Source organism: Tursiops truncatus, chromosome 19 (assembly GCF_011762595.2).
Source record: "Tursiops truncatus isolate mTurTru1 chromosome 19, mTurTru1.mat.Y, whole genome shotgun sequence".
In the NCBI taxonomy this organism is placed as follows: Eukaryota; Metazoa; Chordata; class Mammalia; order Artiodactyla; family Delphinidae; genus Tursiops; species Tursiops truncatus.
In genome coordinates this window covers 8894524-8914838 of record NC_047052.1, presented here as the reverse complement: position 1 = coordinate 8914838, position 20315 = coordinate 8894524, and the positions used below count along the sequence as shown (strand labels likewise).

At 45.3% G+C, this 20315-nt stretch overlaps 2 protein-coding genes across 5 annotated transcripts in view; one reads left to right on the top strand and one right to left on the bottom strand.

Annotated features, from left to right (window-relative positions):
* WWOX (WW domain containing oxidoreductase) overlaps positions 1–9775 on the top strand; it is a 973868-nt gene extending 964093 nt beyond the window's left edge. The window contains exon 9 of the mRNA XM_019941681.3: positions 9587–9775. Coding sequence (XP_019797240.1) covers positions 9587–9775 — 189 coding nt within the window. The remainder of the gene's footprint in view (positions 1–9586) is intronic.
* Positions 627–20315, bottom strand: part of LOC109550947 (transcription factor Maf) — a 591860-nt gene continuing 572171 nt past the window's right edge. For 2 of the 4 annotated variants that reach the window (XM_073796730.1, XM_073796735.1), the window contains one exon: positions 627–10920. The gene's annotated coding sequence lies outside the window, so the exon portion shown is untranslated. The remainder of the gene's footprint in view (positions 10921–20315) is intronic. The other 2 variants (XR_012328244.1, XR_012328245.1) reach the window with 2 other exon arrangements.

Below are 20315 nucleotides of genomic sequence, written 5' to 3'. Positions count from 1 at the left end.
CTGAGCTTTGGGTGTAGGGAAGAGGTGTTTGTTTGTAAATCAAGTTTTATTGGAACACAGCCATGTTCACTGGGGTATGTGTTGTCTATGGCTGTTTTCAGAACAACAGTGGCAGGTCTGAGTAGTTGTGACAGAGACCATAGGGCCTACAGAGCCTAAAATATTTCCTCTGTCACCCTTGGCAGAAAAAGTTTACCCTTGGTATACAGGAAGGAATTGGCCTTTGAGAGGCATTTAGTGGTTTTGTCACTTTAGGCACGTGCTCATCTTGCCGTGACTCAGTTTCTGCATCTTTGCAATGGGAATGACAGGGTCCTTCCTTAGGGCTGTGGGGACGTCAAGCCTCGAGCCCTGTACTTGGTACGTAGTAGGGGAACAACAGATACGAATTAGTATTTTTACTCCCGATTCTTTCGATAGAAAAACCCAAAGACGCCTACCTGAAGATTCTAGAAGACGTTTAGAGAAACCAAAGGAAAGTGCGTAAAAACCCAAACCACATAGTTGAGCCACTGTTCCTGGGTCCGGTGGATGCCCAGGTGCCTCTTTCCTGGCAGTAGGTGAGGGAGCCTAAGTGGGGGGACCCTGTTGAGAGAGGAGAAGGCAAACAAAAGAAACCACAACAGTCTAGGAAGAAATCTTTAATTTCTATTCAGCTTTCAAGAGTTTGAGAGAGGTGGGGTTTTTTTTCTCCTTTTAACAAACCACTTCAAGTACATGCCTTCAGATTATAAAAGTACCTGAAATTGCCTAGAATATTAGCATGCAGAGCGTGTTAGTATTTACATATATTTACATAAGGAAGCAAGAGAAAGATCTACAGGTATTTACAGTCTACACGGGAGAAGAGAAAGGCGGCCTAATTGTATTTCCTAAAATACAGTAGATGATGAGTACTCAGCACATGCATATTAGAGAATATTTGCACGATAGAATGCAATTTTAAAAAAAGAAAGACATACCTTTGTAACTTTCTATGCTAAGGTGTTGCATAATCAAGGTAATTGTGTGTGTGTGTGTGTGTGTGTTTTGTTTCTAGTCTATTTGCACCAAGTGCTTTAAAATGTTCCCTTACACCGAGGCAGAATTATTTACCCTGGCAATTAAAGCAACAGCATACGTGATCATTTCCCACTAACTAGCGACACGCTGCTGGTGAATGAAATACCTACTGTTTCTCCTCTACCCGTCGACCACTGTGACGAGATCTGTCTGTGCAAAGGTAGTGCCTAAGGTCTCCCCATTAATTAGGGAAGTAATATTAAATGAGACGCTCTCCGCAGTATGTTCTAAATGAAATATCAACGAGGCCAGCGTCTTTGAGCCTGAGAAATGATCCGTCGCAGAGAGCCCTCTATGAAAAGGCACAAACCTAACGCAGACGTGCTTGACTTGAAACGGTGTGGCTGGACGTGGAGGGCGGCCTGCCTGTGAGGTCTGATTGTTGCAGACTCCGTTCTCTTAATTCACTGCTGGAAGAGTTAAGAGTTCGTGAATATCTTACAACGAGGCCACGCGGCCTCATCAGAGAAGACCCTGTGGGTTTTATCCCCCCATCACCAATGCCTTTTCGGTACTAGGTCGTAGACTCTCTCTGTGTCCTAGGTGTAAAGGAACCGTCAGCCTTAACAGTGGCAACAAACAGCTTGTTTGTTTGTTTGGGGTTCGCCTGCTCACAAAAACGGTCGGCTCTATGGTTTTCTAAAAGAGCCAGCGTGGCAGGCCAACTCGGTGGTGCGATTCTGTGCAGAAGAAGGGAAGGGGGGAAGCTGTCTGTTTCACTTGTACTGTGACGATATGCTTTGCGCCATTATATTAGAACTGAACCCATTCATTCTGCCTGGCGATAACATTAAAGGTTTATTTCAGTATACATGGCAAATACAGAGGCATACATTTATGTACAGTATACAGAGCTAGCTAGAACCAAGGTTAAAGAAGTGAAACGTTAACACAAGCTAAACGCCTTCTTTGAGCTCTTAGGGACACTCAGTAGTCCTTCGGCACGAGTGTCCAGGTGGCCGGGTTGGAATATTTCAGGAATGGGCTTTGTCGCAGGTGGAAGGATGATGCTTATGTTCGTGGCACATCTCTAAGACCCTTCTGCTGAGCCATTGCAAACTGACCCGTGGAAGAGTGGATACCCCAGTGCCGTCTTCCAGCCCAGCAAGGCAACTCCCTACTTGAAAAGCAATGTGGGCACCCCAGGCAGCATCAGCACAGAATGCCCAGGGAATGCTTAGGTGGATCTAACAGAGATGTTGTTACAGGTGTAGCAACGTCCTCTCTTATTTTGAATGAGACCGTCTCTCCAGCCCAATCAGTTCTAGAAATCTTTGGCACAAAAGCAAGGTAGAACAGGCATGAATAATGTCACCCACCTGGACTGTACTTAGCCATTCCTTTTTCCTTCCCTCCTTTGGAGGACCCCCCCCCCCCACTCCACCAGAGCATGTCTAGAAATAACAGCAGGTCTCAGGACGATGGAATCATGCTAAATGTTCCACCTTCACTCTTTTGAGACCAGCCATCAGTCTGTCGCGGAACCCCTGCCATGTTTATGGCAAGAATTCTGGATCACAAAGGGGGTATGAAAAGGGCCGCATTCATGTCAAGGGAAAGCTCAGAACAGGTCAGCCAATTGAAAACACAGTCCTGAAAACCTCCCAGGGCCACGCTGCCCTGAAATGCTGCCGATGAGCGTAAGCAAAAATCCTCTGGAGCCTTGCTGTCCAGAACAGACACGGCTCTGGACCTCTTTGGACGGTCGGGGGTGTCTGCCCACCCCTCCCCCAAGCCTAAGGCCAGCAAAGACAAATCTGCTCTTCTGCCTTTAAAAGTCCTTTCCAGCTTTCCATCCTGAACCTCCCGGTCCCTGGGCTTGTTCCTGCAAAGAGTTCTCAGAGCATCACAGCCACCGTCCTCCTGACCTTCCAAAACTCATTCTGCCCTGGTCTTCAAGTCAGTCTCTTAAAACTGCTTAATGGTCTTGCTAGAGATTCGTGGCTTTTGTCAGGGAGACTAGCGTGGTCTTTGTAGCCTGATGTGGATTTGGGGGCATGATATTTGGGGCGCCTCAACTGGAAATAAGAAAGCCTCCATGTCATCGTGATTGATTCCCAACGAAGACGTGTGCACATCTGCTGTGTGAAAGCTGCCCCACGCGTGCCCCTCGAGCACCTGGCACTCAAACTGCCGTCTACCTGTGGGGCTGTGCCCTGTGCCAGGACCCACTGCACTGCTGATGGTGATGCGCTGGCATAGCCCATGGCTTAGCTCTCCTTCAGAGCAACTGCCATTGAACCCTGTGTCCCAGGGTCACCCAGGGAATGGTACTCCTTTACCTGCCATGGGAGACACAGTCAGTCAGCTGAAAAGGAACCTCTGAGGCTTTCCACGTTTGGGATCCTCCTTAGCAAAGAAACTCTTTCCCTGAGGCAGGAGGTAAATGTCCTAACCCACGGTGGCAGGTACACATTCTCTACGTCAGGCTATAAGATCTGCATGTGATGTAAATGAACACTCTCGAAGACTTTGCCAGCCTCCTCAGTTAGCAACAAATACCCGCTTTCCTGACCCTCTTCACTTTTTCTACTTGGGAAATTGAGTGGCTTTCCCTTCTGTAATAAATGCTAAGAACAGCCCGTGAGTTAGCAAAACTCCCGAGGGCTATGAAGAAAGTTATAGTACGATATCTACAAGAAGTATTTGCAGGTACCTAAGCCTATATTGTTCAGCGCCTTGGTAGGAATCACTTCTTAGGAATTTGCAGGAATTAACTGGGGGAGGGCAGGAGAGGGAGGTGGGTCATTTTCCTGTGCAAACCTGCTGTGACATGTCAGATACTATCCTCCAAAAGACCATATTCCTTGTACACGTGTGTGAGGTTATAAAGATGGAGATCGCTCGGGGTTTCACTGGTTTTGATGCGGTTCCGTTCACGCTTTGAAAACAAGTCGATCGTCCAAGAGTACTAGGTTCACAGCTGGTCACATCTGGCACCTGGAGGTGGCATTTTGAATCAGGTGATGGTTAAGACTTGCCATTGGATCTTTTGAGGTGGTGCTGGGTCTTCATTTTTGTTAATCCAAATGGATGTAATTTCCATTTAGTTCACTGCCTAAATCAACAATGGGAAAATCTCCTCCCAACATTTCTCAGGTGAGCACATGACAGCCCGTTTTTTAAAAATTAAACGTACAGCCCATCCATTTAATTTTCGGCCAGACGTGGCCTGGCTGAGAAGGGAAAGAGGACTCCTCCTAAGGTAGCTTCAGCCAGACGGGAGACACAGGGAACGGGCAGCCTGCAAATTTGTGTCGGGAGCTTGGGAAGGAGGTTTGGTACTGCATCGGGCATGGATTCCGGAGGGTCCATCTGTGGGATGATCTGTGTGGCTTTGGACGAGTTGCTGTTGAGCTCTAGTGCTAAGTAGGCTTCCCTGTAGATGGGGATGATGACTGTCCCTGGCTGGTAGAGCTGTGTGCGGGTTAGAATACGGTGCTTACGAAGCTTTCCGCACAGTGCCAGAGGAATGGCTAGCTCCCAGCAGATGCTGGCCATCGTTACCACTTTAACAGCCCCCACGTGCAACGACTCACTAGAAAAGCTCGACAGTGTGGAGGAAAAGGGTCCTTTCGAGGCACGTTCTCTGTCGTCTCCTGTCTCACATCATTTTGGCGGAAGTTGGTATGTTATTGATTTGCACTCATTCCACACCCAGGCGGGAGGGCCAGGGGTCGGTTGTGGTCACACGAGCAGGGAGGCCCTTGAGCCTCACGCCTGCATAAGCTGCGTCGCTCTATCAACTAACAGAATATGTGGCTCACCTGTCGGCTTCAAAGATTGTTCTCAGGGCTTCCCTGGTGGCGCAGTGGTTGAGAGTCCGCCTGCCGATGCAGGGGACGCGGGTTCGTGCCCCGGTCCGGGGGGATCCCACATGCCGCAGAGCGGCTGGGCCCGTGAGCCATGGCTGCTGAGTCTGCGTGTCCGGAGCCTGTGCTCTGCGACGGGAGAGGCCACAACGGTGAGAGGCCCTCGTACCGCAAAAAAAAAAAACAAGATTGTTCTCAGATGGTGAGGAGGGAACACATAACCTTTGTGTTTTTCTCTCAAATCAGATTTAAACCGTCCTATTGCTGAGGAACAGCTGTGCTCCAAGCGCCCCAGCCTCAGGAGATGAACCCTGAGACACCGCGTCGCACGTTTCCAGTAGGGTAGCTGAAAACTCTCTCTGGGGAGGGTTATTGGGAGACATGAAGAGACTGAGAGGGCGGCCATCTGTCCCACCTATGGCAGGCACCTGCATTCACTGCCCCATCTCCACCAAGGCTCCGGGATAAATGATTCTGCTCTACTCACCGGGGCGTTGCATCAGTTCTGCATTTGCTTTGCCTCACAGACCCCAGATGAGTAACAGGGAAAGTTTTGAGGGTTCGAAGAGGCACCTGTCTTCTCTTCCTGTGACACCTGCAAACTTCTTTGTCCCGGGAATTCAGCACAGTCGTCACTGCCCGCTTCCAGAAGGGAAGTTCTCCTTCCCTGCCCTTGGGGTTCCAAGTCCAGTGTAAGTTCTGTGCTGCCTTCCCTTTCTCAGCTCCACTTTCTTAGAACATCTGCTACTCTCAAAATCATTGACTATACAGATATCCCATGGTAGTGTGGCTACTTTTTTAGGTGTCTCAGAGTCAAATGTATTTTAAGACAGAAATGTATCCTTTCTTTTTTAACGAAGCATGCATTTTAAAAGTAGAGAAACCTGAAAACTAAACATAATTGTGTAACATGTGTCCTTATTAAAACGTAAGTTATATTAGCGTACCTACCAATGCATTAGAAATATTAACATGTGGGTGGATTTTTCCTTAAGCCTAGATAGTTGATCAGAAACCCCTGTACCTTTCTCTTGCAAAGAGTGAGTATTCATTTGGAGTCTGTGTGGACAGCTGCACATTGAGGGCCAGTGGTTATCAAGTAAATGTTGTTGAAACGTGGCTACGTCACTGTTTCATCCCAACCAAGGGCTTTGGAAGGATGGATGATTTAGACCTCAGGGCCCCAACGATAAGTGAACAGTAACTGCTCTCTAACTCCCACCTTTCTGTAGTTGAAGACTGTGCCGCTCGTCCGACAAATGATTTCTGAAAGAGAATGATGAACCCCCTTATTACCCAGATGCTCTTAACTTAATCCCAAACACGAATCCTGGGTAATTGTACAGACGCTATAAAGATTGATGGCGTAGTTCTCCTTTGGCAGCTCGCAAATGTTTGACTAAATCAGAAATGGCATTCAGGCGTGATTCAAGATTCTACTGGGCTTCCCAGAACTCCTCAGCCCCGTGCGATCCACGCCCTCACTCACTGCCGCTGCTACAGGACAGAGTCGCCACCCCGGTTCCCATGATCAGCAACGGCATGCAACCTCCAGGCTTCCCGTGAATTTGTTCTTAAAAAAATCACTGAGGGGAACCCACAGCTCCTGCTAGTGTTTATATATGTCAAGATACGGCTGTTACCGTACCACGACGGATCAGTAAGCAGCGGTGCCAACCAGCAAGGCAGATATTTTGTATCAGAGTTGGTAACATCATTTCCTCGATAGGGCTCTTTCATTTTTTTCTGGATTACGGACTGATGCCCCTCCACCAGAGTGGCATGAAAGTCATCTGATGGCGATGAAAGTGCTCTTTAAAAATTTTTCTTCTGTCAGTTTAAAAATGTTTTCTCTTGTATCAGCAGAACCAGCTTCTTTACTAATGAGATTTCCTCACGTGGCTCCAGCTCACCCTGGTGATAGGCCGAAAGCTGATGACCCCAAATTAGACCTTGTTATTAAACCGTCATCCCATCTGATCATATAAAGATGTCACTCAGAGGCCGCCATGGGTGCAGCTGAAAAGAGCATTCCCTGAGAAGCCGAAAGGGTCGTGGGCTTGGGACGAAAAGATGCTGTCACTACTTCACCGTCCAGTCTCTCTTTGCCAAATGTGCACAGTTGATCTTCGGAGCGGAAGAAGGTGGTCTTTGCTTTCAGGTGCCCTGCTGTATGTGTTCTACAGAGTCAGCCAGCACCGCTGGTGATGATTTAAATTGTGCATCACCCTGAGCCTGGTGGCAAAGGAATCAAAGCCAGCGCTTGATAAAAGATTGGGCTTTACTCAACTTTACGGTTGTCAGCGTGGTAGCCAAGTGGCGGTTTACATGAAATGAGGTCGATTGCGATTGCTTTCACATTCCGTGGAGGGAAAATGCATGCCCCCCAGCTCCCTCATCAACTCAATTCTGAATCAACGTAAGCGCAGAATTTCTCTGCAAAAATACCATTCCAACAATGCAAGAGAGTGCAGCACGGTATCATTTTAGAATGTCAGAGTGGCAAAAGATTACACTGGGTTTGGAAGAATTCCGTTGTTGCTTTCCCAAGTGGCCAACTTTGATCTTTTCTCAGGATTGGTGGAGCTGTGAGGGGCCAGTTTGTTGTGATGTATGAATGCTGATGCTATAACCGCTCTGGGGTGGGGTTGAGGGAGCCTGGATTTAGGGATGAGCTGACTGGCTTCTCCCACCACTTGAGAGCTGATGCCAAGGGCCCTGACCACTCTTTGGTGGTTTGGGCAGTTGCAAAGTAAAATGGAAATCGAAAACAGATATCCAGAAAATTATTCAAAAACACCATCTCCACCTGACATCTGCTAAGAATTGAGGCCAAGATGATATTTGCTTGGGTTGGCGAGATGAGCATCTCTAGTCTTCCATTTGTCTTCAGAGGTGCTTTGCTTGCCTTTTTTCCCCACATGGGATGCAGGGGCGTCAGATAAGCCACTGGAACTTCGTTAGATAAATGTGCTAAGCTAAGGGTTATTAGGAATAATAATTCAGTGAAAGGAAATTTGGATGACATGGGCTCATGTCCATTAGACCTGAGCCAACAAATTGATTTGAAAAGAAACAGGTGAACCCAAGAAAATAAACAATTGGCTGTTTGGGGAGTGGGCATGGGTGACAGGGCTGGGGAAATCACACACCAATTACTATTTCGTTAAAGAGAAGTCACGTCAGGGGTACAATTTTTGGACCAAAGGGCCTTGTCCAATACAGTCAAGCAGCCCGTTATTATCAGAACTCAGGTATCCCACTCCCATGCCACGCCACCCTCCTCTGCACAAGCCTGTCACTTCAATGTATTTGACCATATGGTTTTCAGACAAATGCAATAAACGTCCCCCCGCCCCCCTGCAACAAAAACCCCAAGTCTACTTTATAGAACTTCCCTACAATCATAATACCTTGAGACCTTGATTCTCAGAATGACCTTGGCTCCCGAGGGTTGTACGAAACAACCACTGTGAATGCAAACCAAACCCTATGGGGGGGATGCTCTCCAGTAAGCTGTCTGCTTGGGCACCAGTTTAAACCCTGTAGGGGGAGAAAAAGAGTAAGCTTTTGGGTGGGGATGGAAACTCATTTCCCTCGCAATTAGACGTCCTTAATGTTTTCCTAACGTTGACCTTATCCCCAGTTATCTTTCTCTCATTCTCCTCTGCCTCCCAGCCCCCTTCTCTGTCAACTGATAATTAGTTGATGCAGCAAGGGCTGTGATGCACATAAATAATCATAAGACGCCAGATAAACTGTTATTGGTTTCAAATGAGAGCCGTGCCGACGGTGTCCCCCTATGAACACCAGCCTATTATTTTTAATTATGGCTTTCGCAAAGCAAAGTGATTTCTTGCCCTCTTTCCAGCATCCCTGACAGTATTCTGTCAGCCCGGATGATACGGTGCCCCATTGGCACACACGTCCCTAGCCACAGCGCCAACTGCTACTCAAAAGGTCAATCGGAAGTGATCAATTGCACTCATTGCAAACTTGCATTTTGAAGGGGGCTGGGAGGACATGGCCCCCCAAGCCACTGTCCCACTGCAAGTATGGGCTGAATACAATACTTCTGAAAAGGTTTCCAGGATAAGGATAAATTCACAAACGTGTCTTGTGTCTGCCTGAGGCATGTGTGATGGTGGGGAACATGTGTTTACGTGCGTCTCAAACATTTTAACACAGTATCACAAACCCTTCCTCTAGCAGCCCCATGGGCAACGAATAAGGAAAAATCTGGCACCAGTCCCGCTTGGTTTTCTACCTGATGGGCCATGATTAGAGTGGTTGCTTTAGTTCAGAGAGAAGTTTCTAGAAACTTCAGTGTCAAATGACATTATGCGTTGAGAAGTGAGGGAGTTGGATGAATTTGTTCTTGCGTGTTCAAAAGGATCCCATCTTCTCGTTGCTCAGAAGAGACATCTGATGTGATTAACTGATAGACGTGTAGTCTGTGTTCAAAGCCTTTTCCTATATGAGGTGTAAAAAGTCACATTAGCTTTACGAGCGGAGTTTTTTCCCTGGATGGTCCCATCATACCTTTTACAGTCACGTGCTTTGAGTTCGGTACCCTCGGCCGTGCTGAGATCCAGATGCATCTGAACCAGGCGGGGAGAGACTCTTGCTCATTCCCAGTTAGAAGAAAATCATTCCATCACCTCTTTTCTTAAAAAAATAACGTTCCGTGGTCTTTGTTCTTTGCTTTCCAGCAACAAGGAGCCGCCACCACCGTCTACTGTGCCGCCGCTCCAGAACTGGAGGGTCTGGGAGGGATGTACTTCAACAGCTGCTGCCGCTGCATGCCCTCGACGGAAGCCCAGAGCGAAGACACGGCCCGGGCCCTGTGGGCGCTCAGCGAGAGGCTGATCCAGGAAGGACTTGGCAGCCCGTCCGGCTAAGTGGGCGCTCGGCAAGGATCAGCGCACACGCCCACCACGCGCGAGCGCTCGGGCGTGACCGCCAGCGCTGGCCCCCTTCCGACTTATCATGCCAGGGCTTCCATGTCCCTCCGACCCAGATCCGCTAGAGTCAAGGATACAAGAGTCGTCACAACAGAGCGAGAAATGTTAGGGACCACTGGGAAGCAGGGAGTTCTGGGGGTAAAGGGATAATACGTCTTTTCTGGGGCTGGGGCAGGCCCGGGTCCCTCTGCTCCCCTGGTGATGGCCTGTTTGAAAGTGAAGCTTAGCTGCTCGGTAGGTTCTTGGTCTCACGGTAGAAGCACGAGCAATTCTCACGCTGTAGGACAGCCTGGTGCCCCACGCCCCCGCCCCAGGCACAGCCTCCACGGCCACACTGTAGCCAGGAGCTGCCTTTTTCTTATTTAGGGAAGAAAAAGGCCAGTGTTCATCCTTCGCTGCACTGATCCAGGAGGTAACTTCAGCCTGATCAAGTCGGAGTGGCCTTGTCAACTACTGGAGAGAGGACCCTCTGAACCTTGTTCCAGCCGAGGCGGAGGTGACACTTAGAAGTGGGTGGGATAGACACAATTACTGGGTCGCCAAGTACTGGTCCACCAACTTACTGGTCCACCAACTCCCCGGCCAAAGCTATACAAAAGATTCTTTAGCGATTATAACAAACACATTTTGTAAATCATTCCCTAGATACCTTGACAGGCAGGAAAGGAAGTCTTGCGCCATTACAGGATATTTTGGGGATGGGGGATAAAAAGATGTTCCCTCCATTCTTCACTCACAGTTTTGGGAAACAACGCCATCGCGGAGGTGCACAGCCCCTCAGTGTTCAGCATCCTGCTTCCGTGTCCTCTTGTTCCTCTCATCCTACGCTTAATAAAAGAACATGCTTGAATAGTATCCCCTGAAGTTTTTTGTCTTGTTCCTTTAAATGTTTGTTTCAGTTTTGTTTTTTGTCTTGTTTTGTTTTTTTAGAAAAGCAATCTAGAGGAAAAATAAAGCGCTTCTTGTAGACGCCAGGAAAACACCATTCTCGTTTCTTCTCTGAGTTTTGTTTTGTTTTTGTGCTTTGTGGCTGTCTGCGGGCCGAGTTGTCTCACGCAATTAGCATGCCAGCATCATATTTTCTGTTGAAGAGAGAAAGAAAAAGAAAAATGACTGTCACTTAATTTCACCTTAAGAGGTTTTGTTATCATGGATCGTGGATCATTTCAGTCCCTCGATGGTTTGTTCCCCCTGTAACTACCAAGTTCTTGGTGATTAGAAACCATCCCTACTTAGGAGAATAGGGGAGCGGTTTGGAGGCTCTTCCCCACTCATCCTGTTATCACTTACACTGTGGTTTCCAGGCCATTCCTGCAGGGATGTAAGAAAGGCCACTTTGGCAAGGTGGAGAGAAAGCTTTTGCTGAAATACCAGGAAGGGGGGGGGGGGGCAGGGTGTGTGTGTCACTGTTCCTCCTCTTGACAGTGGCAGCTTCAGCCCAGACAACGCCGTGAATTTCTGGGCCTCTGGCTCTGTGGTCAAACACCAGTGCTTTCCAGTGGTCCACAGCCTGGCTACGTCCTCCCATCTGGCTATATTCGCCCTTCACAAAATCCTTACTGTCACAGCGCCTTTCAAACTATGCATCAGATAATGTCACTTTTCTGGTTCAAACCCTCCAGTGCTTCTGCGGTAGACTATTTGCAAACGTGGCCATTGTAATTCTCCTCCCAGTCTCCACACCTTGGGTGGTCCTCTCTCTAACTCTGGCCTTGGCCACATGACTTGCTTTGGCCAATTTAAAATGTGCTTGTGCACTGGGCTTGCCCTTTCTTGTTGCTCTTTGGAATCCTGCAACCACCATCCTATGAATGGGCCTGGGTTAACCGGCTGGACAATGCGAGCCACATGGACGCTCCCAAAACCGACAGCAGACTACCCGTTCATTAGACGTGCGAGCGAGGCCATCCCAGACCATGTAGCCCAGCCGAGCCAACCCAGATGAGAAGAAACACCCCAGTCCACCCAGAGAACTGCAAAAAGTATGTTTGTCATGTTAACCCACAAAGCTTCAGGATTACTTGTTACACAGCAAACACTAACCGATACAACTGCTCATCTCACTGACTAAAGTCCAAAATTTTTTTTTTTTTAACCATAGTCAAGGAGTTCTCCCATAATCTGGTCCACAGCAGACTTTCTGATTTCATGTTCTAGCATTTTCTCTTCACTCACTACATTTAGTCACGCTAGCCTTCTTGTTCTCCTGAAATAAGCCAAGCAACCTCCCTACTCAAGGACTTTATACTTGCTGTTGCCTCTGCTGAATTGCTTTCCTGCCAGAGACCTGCATGGCTTCTTCCCGCACTGCATTCTGCTTTCTCCCTTTCTGATGAGGTGACATTCTGGCCACCGCATTCACAGTGGCACCCCATCTGCCCACCCCTCCCCTTTTTTTTCTCCATACTGCTTAATACTATTGGACAAGTTATATGTCTGTCTATTTACTATTTTCTCCCTCCACCTATAATATGAACTCCCTGAGATCTGTCTGTCTGGTTCACAACTGTGGCCCCTGTGCCTTGAACTAGTCCTGTTATACAGAAGGTGCTTAATAAATGACCTTTGAAGGAAAAGACGATTCTTGGTGACTGAGCATTACGTCCACGAAAATAATTCCCATCCTTGTGAGAATGCACACAAGCCAGCCACTGTGCCGGGCGGGCTGCAGAATTACGTCTAATGTGACCACGGTCCTCCCAGGCAGCCTCCTCTTCCCATCTTATGGATAAAGAATCTGAGGCCAAGAGGTTTCATAACTTGCCACTGTCCACAGAGCTCATAAGTGATAGAGCTGCTGTTCACACCCAGGCCTGTTTCTTTTCAAAGTCACACACTTCCCTGGCCCAAGGCCACTGATCCTTCAAGAAGCTGAGAATGTCCTTTCCAATAGGAGGCACCGTTTTAACATCTCAGGCTGAGCAGAGAAGGGACATTACGGGTCTGACTGTAGCTCAGCATCAGGAATTTGGTGAAGGGGGAGTCAAGCCACAGCACAAAAGATGTCGGAATCTCATCAGGCAAGGTTATGTTCAAAATATCAGAGAACCAGGGGAGCATCTCCTGCTGCCTCCTTGCACCGTTAAGGCCTCTGTGCTGATGCCCACATGAATCCTGCATCAGGAGGTAAGATGATGCGTGAGGGAACTTGACCAGGGGAGGGAAGCATTCGCCTCAATCAAGAAGCTCCCCTAAACCTTCCCACACTGTTGGTGGGAGGTAGACTGGTGCAGCCACTATGGAGAACAGCATGGAGGTTCCTCAAAAAACTAAAAATAAAGTTGCCATACGATCCAGCATATATCCAGACAAAACCGTAATTCGGAAAGATACAGGCACCCCAGTGTTCACTGAAGCACTATTCACAGTAGCCGAGACATGGAAGGAACCTAAATGTCCATCAACATAAAGAAAATGGGGTACATATATACAATGGAATACTACTGAGCCAGAAACAAGAACGAAGTAATGCCATTTGCAGCAACATGGGTGCAACGAGAGATTATCATACTAAGTGCAGTAAGCCAGAGAAAGGCAAGTATCCTATGATATCACTTACACGTGGAATCTAAAATATGATACACATGAACTTACTTACAAAACAGACTCACAGACAGAGAAACCAAACTTACGGTTACCAAAGGGGAAAAGAGGAGGGGGTAGGAGAGAGAAATTAGGAGTTTGGGATTAGCATATACAAACTACTATATATAAAATAGATAAACAACAAGGTCTTACTGTATAGCACAGGGAACTATATTCAATGTCTTGTAATAAACTGTAATGGAAAAGAATATGAAAAAGAATACATAGATCTGAATCAGCTTGCTATACACCGAAAACAAACACAACATTATAAAGTAACTGTACTTCAATTAAAAAAAAAAAGTCCCTAAGTCAGACTAAGTCTTCATACAGTTATTCATCCAACAAACATACACGGAGTGCCACATTATGGAAATTCAAAGTTTAGGGTAACACCCCCACCATAGTTAGAGCTGTAAAAAAAAATGTATATCCTGGGTCAATAGGCGTCTTCACAGTACACAGGTCCTAATCAACTTTACCAATACTTCTCCAGGTTACTTGATAAACAGAGACCCCAGAACAAAAACCAGGCCTCCTCTTACCCGTTATGCCCTGAATCCACCCAGTCAGACGGCGCCAGTCCCTGTGGTGCATTGCACCTGCCAGATGCATCTTACTTCGCTGATTCTCTGGGGCAATTCCTGGACAGGTGAGCAGGTGGGTAGCATAAAAAGCCTCATTCCTTTGTTAGCTTATTCTAAATCCAGGACTACTGCTCACCATCTGTCATGATATACATATATAGTATATATATATACACATACGTAATATATATGTAATATATACCTAGTTTTCCATCATCACTACCACTATTTGCAGGTACTGTTTATTGAGCATCTACTATGTGCCAGTTGCCAGTCTGGGCAAATCACACCCACCTTCTTATTTTAGGCTCAGATGATAAGCATAAAATAAGTGACCTTTCCGTGGTCCCCTAGCTGGTAAGCAGCAGAGTCAGCACCTGAATCCAGGGCCATCGCCTCCAGGTCCATGTGCCTCCCACTGCATCCCACTGTTTAAAGGATGGCCTGTAGACCACCAGTATACATATAAATAAATGTATACAATGGGTGAATTATTCACGAAGGAAGACTCTTAGGCTTCCTATCCAAGCCTGGGATCTGCTTCGACTCCTGGTGCCTCACGTCTGGTATAAACTCTACGAATTCTGTCCATGCTGTTTACCCAGCAATATTGGCTTCAGCCCCGTAGACCTTTTCTCCTGTTCTGGTTGTAAACAGGTCTGCACCTGGCCTTCTTTCCCCTGGGTTTATTAGCCTCTGATGGACTCAATGCCCAGAGTCCTCCACCACTGCCCCAGGGCCACAGAATCCACTCAGGACAGGAAGAGGGAGCCAGAGTTTCTACCGTCATTTTCCCTGTGTCTTTAAAGCCCAAAGGCTGCCGCTTTCCATTTTCACGGCTGATGAAGGGAGACCTTTCTGCCACTTTTCAATAGGAAACAGGAAACTGAAGCGTCCCCGGCAATGACTGAAGCTGTGGCTTGTGGTTTTGCTCTTTAAAATGGGGTGATGGGTGGTTTTGTTTTGAACTTCCATGAAGGAGGCCCGATTACTTTCATTAAGGTCAGCGCTGGGCCGGAAAGCCTTGGCTCGCAAAATGGCTGCCCGTTCGGGTCACCAGCAGGTACCATTTGGAGACGTTCACATTTTTTTAAAACACTTAAAAGAGCGATATTTCTTTTACTCTGTTAACTTTTTGTGCCTTTCCGCATATCCAAACTCGTTGGAATTCATTTTAGAATAATAAATAATATCACATAATATGATCCACACGATGACTGAAAAAACTTCTCTGAATTCTGTCTACTTGACGAGATGCTACACTCACGATAAAGGTGAATTTTAAAAAGGAAAACGACAGGCTCAAATACCACTATCCTAACAGAGATTTTCATCTCTGTTCATTACCTTTCAGGGCTTCATACTATTTGGTTTCATGCCCTTCTTTTTATCTCCCCCCCCCCCCCCCCAATTATCTCCTTTCTCAGTTTTCAGTTATTTTAATGGATGCCTCATATATAGTCCTGCTGGTGGGCCATCGTTTGGAAACTCCTACTCTGGGATATTCAGGTAATGTCTAGTTTTTGCTGTTAGAACTAACAGCTCAATTAGCATCTTCATGCACACAGCTTTTTCCTTCTATTAATTTTCCTCCCCAGCATACATCTGCATCCCTGAAACTCTTAAATCCCAGAGTTCTTCTTTGACTTTTGCTTCATACTTCCATGTGTGATCTGGAAGGGAAGCAGAAGGTATATATTTCTGGGTTTTTTTTTTTGGTTCGGTTTTTTACAACCTCATCAGCATTGGGTGTTGCTATTTAATTTTTTTTTTTTTAACATTTTAACATTTTAACTTCCTATTGTCACAATCTATAACTATTTCTATAAAATGCCCCCGAGCAGCCAGTCTCCTTATTTAAAGTATAAGCATTTTGTCTCTCATTTTCCCACTGGACCAAGTGCACAGTTTTAATTAGAATGGAAATTCCAAGGTGAGTCTGCATTCGGTTTCGGTAGGAAAAATCCGTTCAGCCCTGTCACTACATCTTTACCGCATTACTCAATCAGTAAGTGTCCTGCCTTTTTTGTACCTTTTCAGTCACCAACTGTAGCACAACATGGACCCCATGTGAATGCCAGGCAAAGGCCAAAACCAACACCTAAGTCCCTCTGGTTCATTCTGGCTTATGTACTCACCCCCCTAGCTGAAGTGCTGTCTGCTTTTATGAGGTGTGCCACGCCACTCAGAAAGACTGTCTTCCTTCTAAACTGATCTGTTCACAAGGCCATGCCCTGCTGTATCTTAGGTGTAAGACAATAAAAGTTTCTTTTAATTTCTGACATAGGTCCATGCAAATAGAGGCTCTCCATCATTCATTCAGATTAAAGAGGCTCCGTGCCTTCCTCCAACGTTCCTGGTTTTATTGGAGGTTCATGAGGGGCTCGTTCTTTCACTCTGGAATCATGACAGTTTCTCGTCTGATGCCGGGGACCTTAGGTGAGAAAGTCCACTTCGGTACAGTATCATGTCCTGAGTCCTTACCAATACTTTGTGCAAAACACTTAACTGAAATGCTGGTTTTGGTCATTTAAATCTCACGAGTTTTGAATTAAATGTCACTGTCCCCTTTTTACCCGTGAGGAAAATATTTCAATCCTGGGGCCGCCACTTCCTGTGTGATGTTGTCCCAGTAACTTAACCTCTCTGAGCTCCTATGTCCCAACCCCACGATACATTCGTGGTTTCTCTTACCCCTCCAACTTCATCTCTCCCTTGTTTTACTTTCTATATACACAATTGGTTAGATTCCTCTAAGCTAAACAAGTGTGAGTTCGTTAGTAATCTACCCGAATATAGTTTTATTCTTTCTCTATATCCTTTGAAGATGACTTATGAGATTGCTTCAGGGGAAAAAAACTCTATCATTGTATTTAAATACAGTTGATCTTAGAAATAATTGCTGAATAATTTTCTATTCTACAAAATGTATTGCTGTTTGCTGTTTTTATTAGAAAGTTAAAATGTATGCTCAGCATTTAAACTTGGGGGAAAACATCAGAAAAACAAATATTCCGAAAGTCCCACCCCTCAGAGACAACCACTGTAAATGTTCTGATATATTACCTTTCACACTTTTTATAAATGCATTTTAAAATTTACTTGCATCTTTTCAGCTTCAGTTTTATATAGCTGTGATTATACACAGTTTTATATATTTTAAATTGAATACATTCTTGATACATCTTTTAATACCTTTATGATCCTGCATTCAGTAAACGGGTATACCACAGTAACCTTTACTGTTATTGGACAGTTAGGGTTCCCCCATTACTGTATTTTCATTAGTATAATGCTTTAATAAATATAATTGTGTAAGATCGGGGGAGACTAGTTTAATTATTTTCTTAACATGGATTCCAAAGAGGATGTAAGGTCAAACAATATGGGAATTTTTAAGGCTCTTGGGTACCTACTGTCAAGAAACCTTTTCTGGGCTGCCCACGTGGCTAGTTTTCATACCTGCCAAGAGTATTCTTGGAGAAGAGCAGGTGTGTTTTTACCCACTTGCTGCGGACCCGCTTATTTTCCCCAGATACTCTGCCCATCCGGTGTCTGGCAGCATTAATCTCAGGGCTGCCTATGCAAGTTCCCGGGTATAGAAAACTCTTTCCCTCTGGAACCAAGACAGAAGAGGGCAGGAGCCTTGTGTCAGCGAAATAAAAAAGGGCTGAATGCGAAAGAATCAAGCTAAACTTTGGGTCAGCTGGTTTTGCCAGCCTTTGAAGATGCTATAGTGTTCATTGTTCAGCTGCCTCGGAACCTACTGAGAAAGTCTGAAGACCTTCTTGGCCACGATGGTAAATGTTCCGAATTCTCGGCCCGGTTTGCTGAGGCAGGGCTGGCCCTTAGACTTGGTCTTGGGGAATTTTACCTGGTGTGGCCTAGATTTGAAGGACCTGATGATGAAGCCCTTGCTTTTCACTATTAGTGGCTGCTTTCAAGCTCATTTCAGGGAGAGAGGCTGAGCAGTTCCTTCCCAGATGATTTAGGAAAAGTTTCAGTCAGACCATCCTGTTTCCTGAGCTAGATTCCAGAACCTTCTAGAAGCCTGCCTAAATCTCCCTAAATATTCCCAAAGCCTTCACAGCTTCAGTCAAAACATAAAAGTACATGACATGGACAAAACCAACATACATATACATATATATACACACACACACACATATATACATACACACATATATATATATAAAATCTCAATGTAACAATGGTATTATTAGTACTATTTTAAATAAAATATGAACATAAATAAAATCACAATGACATGATTAATAATACAAACCAGACACCTGGACTTAGAAATTCAAGTTATAAATTTTAGAACTCTAAAGCAGGGCATTTCTCCCAGCCTGCAAAGATGATAAGAGTGTATGTGACTGTGTATATGTGTGTGTGTATAGACGTGTCAGGAGTTTTGGAATTCAAAAACTCCATTAACATACTAATGGATCAGAGAAGTATTGTTATTAAAAACAAACTATTTAACTGGGTTTCATTTCAAACCCTTTGAACACAGGCCACTGTTTCTTTTAAGATACCTGTTTGTTAACAGAAATGGTATTGTCCTCCAAGACAAAGAGAAATATTTTTCTTAAAGCCATGATAATTCATAATAATAATATCAATAATAACCTGATATCAATTTAAATGTCCAGCAGCTGGGGTCAGGACTTTCTGACTACCGTGATGCTGTGGAAGAAATGATGTTTTTAACATACTAGGTGGAAAATGTAGGTTACAAAAGAGTCTGTAGGGTATGATCCTGTTTTGTTAAACGAATATATATTCGTGTTTCTGTGCATGTAAATTATGTACTGAGAGAAAGAACTGTAAGGTGTTAATAATGGTGATCTCTGGGCAGAGGAAATGGAGTTGCCTTTTTTTCTTTATGCCTATCCATATTCCCCGCATTTTCTACAATGGAAGTATTGTAGAAATGCCATATTACATTCTAAAAAATAAAAGTTATAAAAACAAAGAACAGGCCAACGCTTATAAAACGTGCCCAGCTGCCTCTGTAAGCATTCTTGTACAGCTGTGGGCTGACTCGAGTCCAGTAATTGATCCTCCAAAAGGTTCTCTTGGGCTGACACACTGACACCAACGAAATGGCTTTCAGGTTCCATGGGAACAGAGTGGGGAATTTGAGGGCAGCATCTCACAAAGTAAAGTACACTTGAAAAATAAAAGCAGGGAGATTATATGGGGTCAATGGATAGTTTTAGGTAACTGGGCGGTTGTGTGAATTACACCTTCCATTGCGGTGTGTGTACAAACACCACCTCCCCGTGGCTTGGGCCAGGTGAGTTTTCCACAAGAGCCTTTCCTCCGCGGCAGTTTGACGTGTTGCCAAGGTCGGAATAACTCTTACCTGCCCACCTCAGTGCCCTCCTATTAACCTTGAGCACTCACACCCAGCTCGTGCAGAACCCAGACCGTGGATGGACGCCAGGTCCCTTTCCACTTTTTGTTTTATTACTGCTTGCTAAAAGTTTGAACCAAATGATAAATGGAAGTATTGATTTTGTGTATCTACTTGACCTCTGCTAATGTAAAGTTTTAAGAAAACATATTGTTAGAAAAGTAAAGTTATATGTCTTATGCTATTCTAAATAAATATACTCATCAAAAAACCTTAAAAGAAATATTTACATGTCCAAAGAAGACATACAGATCACCAAAAAGCACGTGAAAAGACGCTCGACATGACTAATTATCAGAGAAATGCAAATCAAAATTACAATGAGGTATCACCTCACACCAGTCAGAATGGCCATCACCAAAAAGGTTACAAACAATAAATGCTACAGAAGGTGTGGAGTAAAAGGAACCCTCCTACACTGTAGATGGGAATGTAAATTGGTACAACCATTATGGAGAACAGTAAGGAGGTTCCTTAAAAAACTAAAACTAGAACTACCATATGATCCAGCAGTCTCACTCCCGGGCATATATCTAGAGAAAACTCTAATTCGAAAAGATACACGTGCCCCAGTGTTCATAGCAGCACTATTTACAATAGCCAAGACATGGAAGCAACCTAAATGTCTGTCAGGAGAGGAATAGATAAAGAAGATGTGGTACAGATATACAATGGAGTATTACTCACCATAAAAAAGAAGGAAATAATGACATTTGCAGCAACGTGGATGGGCCTAGAGATTATCATACCGAGTGAAGTAACTCAGAGAAAGACAAATAGCATATAACGCTTATATGTGTAATCTAAAACCATGATACAAATGAACTTATTTACAAAACAGAAATAGAGTCACAGATGTAGAAAATAAACGTACAGTTAC